Source organism: Akebia trifoliata, chromosome 14, assembly GCF_017979445.1.
Source record: "Akebia trifoliata isolate Shusen 1 chromosome 14, ASM1797944v1, whole genome shotgun sequence".
Lineage (NCBI taxonomy): Eukaryota > Viridiplantae > Streptophyta > Magnoliopsida > Ranunculales > Lardizabalaceae > Akebia > Akebia trifoliata.
The window spans coordinates 31370727-31383343 of NC_141388.1; the positions used below are offsets into that span (position 1 = coordinate 31370727).

The 12617-nt window shown below is 36.8% G+C and overlaps 1 protein-coding gene across 1 annotated transcript; it reads right to left on the bottom strand.

Annotated features, from left to right (window-relative positions):
* Window positions 1-8206: 8206 nt before the first annotated feature.
* LOC147386767 (FT-interacting protein 3-like) lies at window positions 8207-11716 on the bottom strand. The gene is made up of 2 exons (XM_086422823.1): window positions 11480-11716; window positions 8207-11067 (listed from the first exon to the last, which is right to left on the bottom strand). Exon 2 carries the CDS (start codon window positions 10707-10709, stop codon window positions 8385-8387), a length of 2325 nt encoding a protein of 774 aa, XP_086278949.1. The 5' UTR covers window positions 10710-11067; window positions 11480-11716; the 3' UTR covers window positions 8207-8384.
* Between the last annotated feature and the right edge of the window lie 901 nt (window positions 11717-12617).

Sequence of the window (12617 nt, forward strand, 5' to 3'; positions counted from 1 at the left end):
GCTTATCCAAGTAATCCGTACCACCAACAGAATACAAGCCACAAACATGACACACTTTATACATCCTTTTGAAGGGGATTAAATTTTTACTCCTGATAAAACAAATACTGTGAGTCATGCATGCCTTTAGTGGCAATATCTTCAGTCAACTAAGATGTCTCCTCTTGATCAATAACTAATTAGTTTTTCATGGAGTTTGTCTCTATATAATACAGGCATTATCTGTTTATCAAGCCTTGGACTTATGGTTCTCTGACACCTATCTTTCAAGGAGTTGAATAATGTTGCATGTGTAACGAATTTTGGTGAATAAAAGTCTATAATCACGTCTCACAATAGAAAGGCTCATATAGTTGTTGTTTGTGCACCCGCACGATTGTATCTAGAAGTTCAGAAATTTGGCAACACTATGTTGTCAAAACACCATCACCAAGACCTCAACTAAGATGACATGTTTTTTTCGTTTGTTGAAAGATCAATGTACTTCTATCCTTCTTATATATCACAACAAATTAAGTTGACAAAGATGCACCTATAATGCCACCTTCTTGAGCTCTTTTCATGTTTGTTGTAGCACGAGTGTATACTAAACAAAGGTCAGGGGTTCAATAGTCAATAGAAGCATTTTTAAAAGTTGCCAACTTGGTAATAAGTTGGTAATGAGAATGGCAATTGATAGGGTCCGGATTGGATTTGGGCTGATTCACAATGTGAAAAAAACCCAAATTTGATGGGCCTGGGCCGTCAAATTTCATAAAATTCGACGGACAAAGGGGTCAAATTGGCATTGAATGTTTCATTGTCAAATTTATTTTTTCAACGGGCCAAAACTGTCAAATTAATGAAGGATGAGAGAAATTCGACAGCCCTAAGCTGCCAAATCTGGGAATATCTCGAATTTTGACAGTTCTAGACTGTCAAAATTCAGTTTCTAAAATTCATAAGCCGTGGCCTGTTAATTTTTTCTGTTGAATTTTTCAATTTTCACATAGTGATTTGGGACCAATCTGATAAGCATTAAATCTGATTCTTACTGGATCTCAATATTAGGATCCAACCTGCTCGAATAGTAATTGGATCAGGTCTGAATGGGGTCAAACCTGATTTGACATAAAAAATCTAAATAAAAATCATATATCAAACAAAACATATCATATGCTTTATGGACTTTCTCATATTTTATCAGATTGGGCCCCTAACAGACCGAAACAAGGCTGATGCAGAACCAATCTGATAGATTATTGGATTGAAAGCCTAACAGATTTGATCCTTACCAGAAACCAAATCCTTGATCTACATCCGAAGCTATCAGATTTCAGGTCCAATCCAATCCATTGATAGCCCCTAGTCGGTAAGTTTTGTAACAGCATCGAATCAAAAGTCACCTTCACCCATGCCACTAATTACTAACTACTAGCTTGCTAGTACAAGGGGAAAAAAAGATAAATTACACTTTGACCCCTTTGTTTTGGCATAATTCTATGTCGTTTCCCTAACTTTTTGATAATTTCACTTACTTCACCTGTCAAAGAAGGCATTAACAACCGGATATTATTTTACTACTAGAGTTTGTCTAAGCCGTGCTCTTAGGAATTAAGGAGGAAGGAGAGAAAAGACAAGAAGTTTGGAGGGGTATTATTTAAATAAATAAAAATAAAGGAAAAACAATAAAGTTGAAAGGGGAAACACAATAAATTTAAGGAAATGATGAAGTGATTGCACAAGACACTACATTTCACACTACGTTGATGTGGATGTGTGCACAGAACCATAGATGTTTTCCTCAAGATACGAGTGAAAGTATCTATGGTTCTATCCGCACCTCCACATCAACATAGTGTTAAAAGCAGTGTCTTGTATAGTCACTTAAGCACGACACAAAATTTAAAAGTATCCTCAAGATTCATAGAGACATAAAATCTCAACATGTCTTTATAGGGGGGTAAGAGAATGGTGTCAATCATTGTGTTTTATTATAAAGACTAAAGTTCTCCCATGTCATGGGGTTAAGGGGGTAAAATGAAAAAATAAGAAAGTTTGAGGGTTATTATTAAAAATATTTGATATTAAGGGGGTGTATACATGGGATTTTCATCTCCGAAGAACTCTACTATTTGGATTTAGAGTCGTTGCCATTCCTTTTTAGAAAAGGGTATGAATGGGCACCTGAAAAATATTTTCGAAAATTCATTTTTTTTTAGTGACTCTCGTAAGGATAAGGATGTTGGTCTATCTAAAATCTAGGTAAGAGGGTTCATATTAAGGGATAGGGAAGGTGTTAGATACTTTATTCCTTCAACCATAAGTGATGACCTTTAAAAATGATCATTTTTCATTTTTTATAAATTTTGGAAGAGAAAAATCGATAAAGAAGGAAAATTTATACCCTCAAACTTAGAGGGATTTTGTTTTAGGCTTAAGTCATGGGGTCACTTCATTATGAGAGGGACCACATTGTGTCTAGGCCTACAAGGCTTACCTTTTTAATGGAAATGAACTTTCCAAACCCAAAACAAAGAAGTGAGGAGGACAGTTATGAGAAGAAGATGAAGATGCGAGAGAGAGAGAGAGAGGGTATTATATGGTCCTGCTACACCCTATCTTGAAGTTTGTATTCTTTCTTCTTATTTTTCTTGAGTTCTTGGTGGAATTGTTCTTGATCATATATTTTTATTAGACTTTTAGAGAGCTGAATAGGGGTTTAAGAGGGTTTTAGGGAGGTTGAGAGTTAAAAAAGTTGAAGCTTGATAAGGGGTTCAAGCATTGGTGGGTTTGTGAGAGAGGGATATGCTTTTATAGGATTTTAGAGACTTTTTAGGGGTAGAATGGGTTGAAATAAAAAATGATGGTAAATGACTTAAGATTTGTGAATAAGGTGTAGGGAATTTGTGGTTAAGGGAGGATAACCTTAGTAAAAAGGGGATGACATGGATTACTTGACCCATATGACTTGAGTGTTATGTAAGGTTAAGGGGTGTGGGTGTTGGTTGAAAGAATGATTATTTAAGGGGGGTTATGTATTTTGATTTTAGGAGGGTGAAGGATATGGTGATACATGGTCAAAAAGTATAGAGATGTATAGGTTAGGTGAGTTAATTAAAGAAAAGGGGTGTGGGGGGAGTATAGAGATAACTTGTAGAGTGTTTTGAGGAGAATATGATGGGGTTAATTTGTGGCATGTAGTATTATGTGGGAATAGTGATAGGGTGATGATAATGATTTATTTTGGGAGGTTGGTTGTGAAGGTGATATGTGTCCACCTTGATGTTCAAGGATTGTATGAATATTGATTGGCTATGATCATGGACATAGGTATGAGTTTGAGAAAAAATAAGGGTTTGGGCTTAAGATTGGATAATGGTTTAAGTTAGGTTGCATTTAGGATTGGTTTAAGTCCAATGGGCTTAGAAGTAGGTTGGACTTGATATATAGAAAGTTGGATTAGATTGAGATTGGATTTGGTGAGAACTTGGGCTTAAGGTCAGATTAGAAATGAAGGTGGATTTTAGAAATCAGGTAAGCATTATAGTGGGTCCATATGACTATTTGGAACGTTTAAGGCCTTTATTTTGAATAAAACGTCGAATTTTAAATATTTGTGTTCGTTGACGATTTTTTTGACAAAAATGTCATTTTTTCTCAATTTTTTTAAAGTTGGGCCGTCAAATTAGGGTGTCTACAGGGAGTAAAAGAGTAAAACTAATAAAGTTGGAGAGGTATTATTAAGAAAAGGAGAAAAGAAAAAATACAATAAAGGGGGTAAAAGAGGAAAGATAGTAACGTTAAATGGGTATTATTAAGAAGGGGGTAAAAAGGGAAATATTATTGAAAGGGGGAGTAAAAAAAGAAATACAATAAAATTGAAGGAGTGAAGAGGAATTGGATAGTGTGGACCATTCTATTGTGACTATATGTAACGTTTATCCCTCACAAAATTATAGTAATAGTCGGATTCACAATTGTATTTTATTATATAGACAAGTGGGTCCTACCATTGTATTTTATAGATAGATTTTAACTTCTCATTTGTCATTTTAATTGTAGAAAAAATAAAAATAAAAAAGAATCCCAGATCCCAAATTAGGGTCCAGAGTCTCGTCCTAATGCACTAATCCATCTTCCACTCCTTTCCCAAGATTGGACTTCTTTTGGCACAATCCGACTAACACCAACTACCTCTTTGTTGTCTATCAATCTATCAATGGAGGTATTGTTGTTTTTTGAAAGAATACATTTTTTTAAAAGGGTAAAAATGATCATTGTAAAAGTCTTATATATATACATACAAGTACAATGAAAAGTTCTAAATGAGTTTGTTAGATAACTATAGGGAATGTACGTACAATAATCAAAACGTTAGCAGTTCAACATAGAATTACCAAATCAAAATGGGTGAAAGCCAAGTTTTGCTTGAGGGAGTTAATTGGTAACCAATGATGAAGTTATTAGAGCATTGTATTAGAGTGTACGGAGATACATCGAATCATTTTAACATTGTAGTTTGATTAGTTATGTAACCACTTGTTGCAACCTTCCCTCTTTAATAAGAAACTCATACCAGAGTATAGATATGGGTTTTCAGTTAATCAGAATTTTATATGGTATCAGAGCAAAATTTGCATTTCCTTTATCCAACTTTCTTATGTTGACTACAACCTATTTTGGGGATGAAACGGTCATTGTGTTTATACCAAATGCTGAATTTATCTCCATCTCCACATCAAAATTTGTTCTCTCATTTACCATTCCAAAACAACTATCACTTCAACCATTATTGGTTTTTTTTAATCGGTAAGCTGGGGTTGATGGGTCCTCCTTTTATTTAAATCTTAATCACGAACATAGTTACAAGAGAGTATTAGGAACATAGTTCCTAATGTGCCTACTCAAACGAGAGAAAGGGCGACCTCGAGTGCTCAACACACTAAGGATTGTGTAAAAACACAATTAAACAATATTCTCTATTAATTGATAAGAAGATTACATCCTTTTATAAATAAAGAGTGCTAATCCTAATGATTTACCAGTTCTACTCCCACTAAAATACCTATCCAAATCAAATATCTACTAAATCAATAATATATCATATCGATAGAATCCTAATAGAAATAGAAATCAAATCTAATGAAATAGAATCCTAACGATGCCCCACTCTAAAAATCATCCATGTCCTCATAACGGTAAACTAATTTCTATTGGAATATTTTCATCCTCCTCTTCACCTTGTCTTTCTAGTAAATCTATTTGCATCTTTTTACATTGATGGCCTGGAGTGTAACGTTCATCGCTATTATAACACAACCCTTTGTCTTGTCGAACTTTTGTCTCGTCGCTTGAAATTTGTCGTGTGGGTGCTGTTATCATCTCATTTAGATTTTTGGTGTGTGTTTGACCATTGGTAACCAATCCTAGCATTGGTCGATTTACATGTTAAAGTTGGAACAATTTATCTTTTTGTCGTCGAGCCAACATCCTTGCTTCTTGTAATATTGAAGGTTGAAACATCAACACTTCTTACCCGACCTCGTCTCAAAGGCCTTGAATGAAGGATCCCACCAAGGCTCTATCTATCCAACTACCAACTTGATTGGAAAGTCGTTCAAACTCTTCTTAGTAATTTTGAACATATCCAGAACCTTGTTATAATTTTTTAACATTCCATCAAGATTCTCATAATCAGTTGATCCAAAATGAACCAACATGGCTTTCGCCATTCTTTCCCATATTAGATTTGGATTGGTACGACTATACCATTGAACCAATTAGACACAATTCCCTCCATGTAGAACGAGGAAAGGAAAACCTTTTCATTTTTTGCAGTTTGATGGTAATAGAAATTTTTTTTTTTTGCTTTGTATATAAATTCCAACGGGTTATTCCCATCAAAACGAGGGAAATTTCTCCGAGCAAAACAGTGGCAACAATTGTCCATCAGTCCGATCTTCATGAGGCCTTGGAACCATTTGATTAATAAGATCACCAAACCTGATCTCTTACCTTTGAGTTTCGACTAACAACCTCGGTGACTTGTACTTGAGGATTCGATAAAGGGGGTGGCTGTTGAACCGCCAATTTCTCCATAGCTTGTCAAATAGGCACCAAGGTAACTTGCAAAGTGGCGATAGTTTCTTCTAAACGGTCCACTCACTACTCCAAGATCCTCATCTTTGTTTTTTTATTTGCTAGCATGCTCAAAATAGTGCTTTAATACCAATTGTTAGGAACTTAGTTCTTAAGACTAATTTATATTTAGGAATTTGAAGATTTTAAGACTAATTTGCAAGCTTAAGATATCATTAGATTTGAACCTATTATCCTATTATCTACCCTTAAAACCTATGCAACCTCCTCTTCTTCTTCTGAAGGATGGTTCTCTTGTTAAAAAGAGTTACTGCAATCGATTCCACATTTCATCCCAAACTGTATGGCAAGGTGGGGGGGAGCCCAGTAATACCTCCCACATTAATTTAGTAACTGTTAGGGGAGCAAGTTTCGAAGAAATTAAGGCTTGTCAATTTGGCCCACTAGAGAAACAAAGATATGGCCAGATTCAGAATTCTATAATCCCATTAAATCTGGGTTGGGCAAGGACCCAGTAATTCTCAACTCAATCCGAACCAGGCAGCCTATATGCACATTATATAGAGTAATGATATTCTAACCAGAAAGTCTTCACTCGGCTGACATGGTATGGAGACAGAATCATAGATCTGTTTCCTCAGGATACACAACTGCATGTCTTTTATTTGCGGGTGTGTATCCTAAAGAAACAGATCTACCGTTCCATATCCATACCACATCAGCCATATTAACCGAGTGAAGGCTTTCTAGCTTGAAAGTATATGGTTGGATTTATGATTTTGTAACAAAAACTACTTACAATACTTGCTAAAAGAACAAATTTATTGTCATCTCTGACCATTTTTCTATTAAAATGGATATTGAACTCATATTTTGATGAAAAGTATCATTAAACTACTTCAAAAAGAAAATATATGAATGTAATATTTTTAAAAGGTTCAAAAATCAACCCAACACTGACTCGAGCCTGTTATAACCAGAGTTGGACTCTCCAACAGAGGCATAACGGGGGATTTTGGGGACCCATTGATTGTATATCTTTTAAACTTCCTCTCCCCCTATTTTAATTTGATCCTTTCTGCTTCCTCTGTGTGGCGTGCGGTTCCCCCTACAGGTTTGGTGCAACCATCTGATAAGTCTGACATGAACTTGAACGACAAAGGTTTCAAAGATGAAGAATATGTTTTTGGGAAGAAAAAAGAGCGTGAATTTAGGTTTACAAGGACAAATATGTCACTTTAAAAAAATGAGAAATGCTATTGCCCCACCAACTTTTGAAAATGCCACACCAATTCATATGTAAATCACAAAGACTTAGCACATTTGGGGTGGCTTTAGCAAAAGTTGGTATGACAACAGAAGATTTAAAAAAATATATATGAAAGCTCTATTATTTACTTTCTGCAACCATTTCATATTCCCTTCAATCCATTATCTGCATACTGCAATAGATAAAAAATCAATTTCGACGGAAGCACACCAATGGTTGAATTTGAAATTAAGCTTAACCCCTGTTGGTTGCCAACCATGCAAGACACATAAAGCGGAGGCATTCTATGAATGTTGAACTAACTCAGGTTAGGAAAATGGGAAAAAAAATTATGAGTCATCACCCTAATTCTGATTTTGGTGGTTGAGTTGTCACACTTGATAGTGTTGGGTTGGGTTGGGTTGGGTTGAGATCGGGCTCAAAACAACCAGAAGTTTGGGTAGGATGGTTAGGGTCCAACCAAACATCCAGTACAAGCCAACATTTCCAATTGTATAAGAAAACTGAACCCTTTTAGAAACAACACTTCCAAATTTAACCTCTACAATATGCAAGTGATGGGTGAACTAAAACTATTCTGCATCAAGGATTTGTACCCACACAACTCAGTTGCATACAAGTCACCTAGTATCAAAAAGAAAGATAAACTGGTTTTGATGAATAAAGCTACATTAGGCATACAGCTTTCATGAAGACTAAGGTCCCCCAAGACGAAAATGAAGATTCATGAAATGGTTGGCTTTATTTTTTTCCTGCATGAGTGTTGGTGTATCTGGCAATGTTTTAGGGAGTTATCGAATCTAATGTTTCTAACTTAATCTAGAGATGTTCATATGCAGATTTATACAAAATAAATTCGACAAATTAACATGCATTGATTACTAAAAGGAAGACAAGTTCGAAACCGAATTCAAATAACAGATACACAATTACTAAAAGTTTGCACGAATAAAATTATACATCATACCAGGATCCAACGACATGGTGCCAATTTGAGATCGAACAGAAGCAATTACAGACAAATAGTCTGTCATCATAACATGCTGTCTGTCCTCGCAGGCAATCTCCTGAAAAAATTGAGCGGCACCGAAGGAAGCCTATGACGGAACCTAGGATGCCTTAACACATAAAAGCCAGTGAGAAGAGCCACGACTTTAAATGGTGTAACATACAGCACTATTGCAGCAATCAAACAAAAAGTCACAAACAGTGCTGTGGCTCTCGGGTCTCGCCAGCTCAGCAAAGACTGCAATCTCTCCCCTTGAGTTGCCAAGTCACCAACCACCGTTTGTATCCTCCCCGCAACGCTTCTCAAACGATCGTATCTCATCCTCACAATATCAGGTGGCCGAGAAGTCGGAAAGGTATCGAATTCTTCGTCCAATTCATCGGGGTGTATGGTATCAGCGTAAGAAAGCCGGGTATCCATGTGAGGGGGGTGTCTTGGTCTCCACCGAAAGTACCAAACACCAATCAAAAAAAGATAGAGAAAAATTGTGGGTAGTATCAGCTCCGGATACATGACAAGTATTAAAAAAAGGATGTGAATCAGAACTGTCGTAATAGGGTTTTTCCAAACGCATATCTGATCGAACCATTTGCCAACTGCGATCAACCCACTAAGAACACCCATAATTCTGAAAAAATTAGCCCGACTCCTTCTCATACTCCACATATGTGAATCAACATCCAACATATACTCCACGATTTCTTTCCTCAATGGTGGCTCAGCACGGCTCAGCCTCATTGAAACAATTTGAGTTGCTTGATGCCTCAAGATATCCACTTGAGAAATGGATAATGGGTGCAAATAGTGCATCTTGGGTAACAATGGCTGCGAATACATATGCATCATATTGAGCAAAGACGAGCATGTAAACCTCATGGCCAACTGAACTTCACCCATCTTCTTTACCCCCGAAGGATGTAAGACCAGAAGTGGATGCGAATGTGTGTAAACCCGATCAGTTTCAAGTGTAGAAAGCCGAATCCTCACCTTCCCAATCCTCGAATCCTTTGCACCCCCAGCCTTATCTCCTCCTCCATGTAAATGACAATTATCAAACACTCCGATTGTTACTACGGTACATGGATCGTAAACTTCCCAAGTGTATTGTTCATTCCACTTCGGAGTAGAACTATCAATTATGGTTCTTGTTCGAACCCACTTCTGCCCATATTTAGCAACACAATATGCATCTGTGGTCCCTCGCCCGTCTTTCGTCTTCATTGGCGACAACCCCTGAGCAGTCAAAATCCCTAATTCCAAAACCCCAATGCTCGGTTTCCACAATTGCTTCGCTGTTGGTCTAAGATCACTACTATAGTGTGTTGATTCATCCAAAACATGATACCCACCATCGAGACAAATCCTCAAATGAAGCCTACTTGCAAACTTAATTTCCTTCTTCTCCCCTTCAATAATCACATGTTTCTCAAGATTAAACCATCTCGTATTCACGGCTTTATAATCCAACCTCCTTGGCAGACTCTGTAAAGGAATCACACACCTGCCCAAAACTTCATCCTTATTGGGTCCCACTCTGTCTTCTACACTCAAAACCAAATGCTCCTCAAAGGGCTCGGCTGCAACAAACATCAAATCCTCGTTCCACATTGGATTAGGATTCCTACTTTGAGAAATTCTAGTTCTCAATGCCTGATTTCCAAGAATAGCCTTCACAAAAGCATCCGGGTATCTACTCTTATCACTAGATTGCAAGTCTTGAGCTTCAATCACATTAACTCTAAGGTACCAAAGCTTGGGAGATAAATATACCTTCGATCGAATACTTGCAACACCATCACCGCCAACCGATGCCGCATCCGAATGCCATGCTTCTGGAAACGCTTCATCAGCTTGAGTTCCCATCCAAACAGCCAACATTAGCTCTCCTTTAACCTTATCCCCCTTTCGATCTTCCAACCTATACCATTGTGGTGCTAAAGGACTATCGGGTGGAACTCGTTTGGGTACTTCGTTAAGATCAAACAGAACACGACCAATGAAATCATCCTTCACGAAATCCTTATCTTTCACTAGAACTTCAACCACGGAAGATTGGATTCGTTCTTTCGAGAATGCAAAAACCTGATTCCATTCTGGGTTAGTCTTCTTTTCAAAATGGCGAGTCGTGCCCTTGTAGTTCCCAAGTTTTACTTCCACGTAAGGGTCACAACTTCCAGTAACATCTTTTGCCGGTAAATCCTTAGCTTTTACAACACGAACGTAGAGGTATTGCATTTGCTCTACAAGGTCATATGTGCTGGTGAGTTTGTCACCAGTGAGACCCCCACCGCCGAGGTGAGGTGCTGTCTCCTTTAAGGAGAAGTCTTCGGGTGGATGCGGCCTCATCATTTTCTAGGTTACAAGAAAAAAAGATGAAACAAACGGTGGAATTTTACTGGACTAAAGAAGGTTTTTGAATTCAGAAGTTCCTAAAACCCTAGATGTTTGGCAATTCTAATAGACAGAGCTGTTAGAAGTGAGATTTCCGAAAAAAGAAATCTGAAACTAAAACTCTTAAATCTGAAGTTCTCAACTGTTTCCCCAAAAAGCTGAAAATTTTCAGATTTTTTTTTCCAGAACAAACAACAGAAAGAAACTCTACTGAAACTAGAGATCTCAAATATTGAACAAAAATATAAAACACCAAGTCGAATGAGAGATCAGAGCGCCTTCGTTGAACTTCTAGATCCTAATGTGCGATGAGAACCTGAATTTTTTTCGAAAAAAAAAAACGCCGTTAGTTCGAAGAACAAAACTGGGTCTTCAACCCTAGAATCCACTCAAACATTCCAAAAAAGCTAGAATACTAAAGATCAAACAAAACTTCATGCATTTATCAATATATGATCTCCTCTACAGAAACGAAGAACTATAGCTTAAACTAGACAAATCAAGATCTAAAATGCAACAAAAACTCTAAAAATCGAACAAAAAAAAACACTAATTTTCGAACATCAAGCCATCTACAACTAAAAACTAGCCACATTGAAGGAAAAGAAAAAAAACACAGAGTTTCAACATAGATTCAAAGTGATTTGCTACAAAACCCTAAAAAATTAGTTAAAGATCGATTTGAAGAGTGAAAGAACCAGAGAACCAAAGTTGCAGAAGTAGATTACCTTAAAGACTGTTGAGAACTGGAGAGTACTTCATTAAAACTTCAGATCGATGATCCAGAGAAACAATGTACTTGAAGTTCTCCAACAATGGAAATTATCTTCTTCTTTTTTTTATATAATTATTGGAGATTTTAATGGAAATATAAAAATAAGAAAGAAAAGTTGCGAAAGTGAGCGATCTGAATCCACAAGAATACTCCACTGAACCTTACTCTCTCTTTCCCACCACTTTTGCTTCCTTTACAGAATTTTACATGGAACCCGAGGCACACGTACGAATACAGTGGTGGGCCCTCGCACATGCGAAAACCTTTGTCTTATTGCTGGATTTATTTACTGCTTCATTATCTCTCCAATTTATCGTGATAAGAATGAAAAATATCAGGGAGCTCCCCCTCCCCCCACCAAAATACTAACGCTGTGTTTGGATTGAGGGAAGGGGAGGGGAGGGAAGGGGAGGCTACTTTCTTTTCACCCTGTTTGGATTGAAAGGGAAGAGAAGAGAAAAAATCAAGTTTCTTTTGTTTGGATAGGATTCATAAGAGAAGAGAAGAGAAATTATTCTTGTCAAATGACTATTATACCCTTCATAGTCTAAAATATCAGAAGAAGATTTCAATAAAGAAGAAAGTTGAAACCTTATGATTTTTTAGAGGAAAACTTCAAATTTTTTTCTAACTTAAAGATAAAAATGTATTTTAAATTGAATGAGATAGGATTTAGTGTCTCGCAAGCTATCTAATCAACTTTATTGCTTTATATTTGCAAGGGAAATGAGCATAAAAATAAGAAAATTTGTGAAGATGGATTTTTATTTTCACATGGATGGCTGATGTGAAAAATCTGGACCGTTTATCTAATAAAGTATCATTCGATTTGACTCACCTTGATGGCACCCTTGCCATGCATAACACGCTTGTCAAAGCATTATCGTTTCTTTTAGAGCCTTCAATATCTATTTCTTTTGGAAATTTTATAAAAGAGTGAGGGCAATTTTGGAATAGAAAATATGTTCTCTTCCCTTCCCTCCTCGTCACTCCGATTTTGGGGGGAACAAAATTTTATCATTTTTCCCTTCCCTTCCCTCCATTTTTCTTCTCTTCCCTCCTCACTTAACAATCCAAACAGGAGAAAAGAA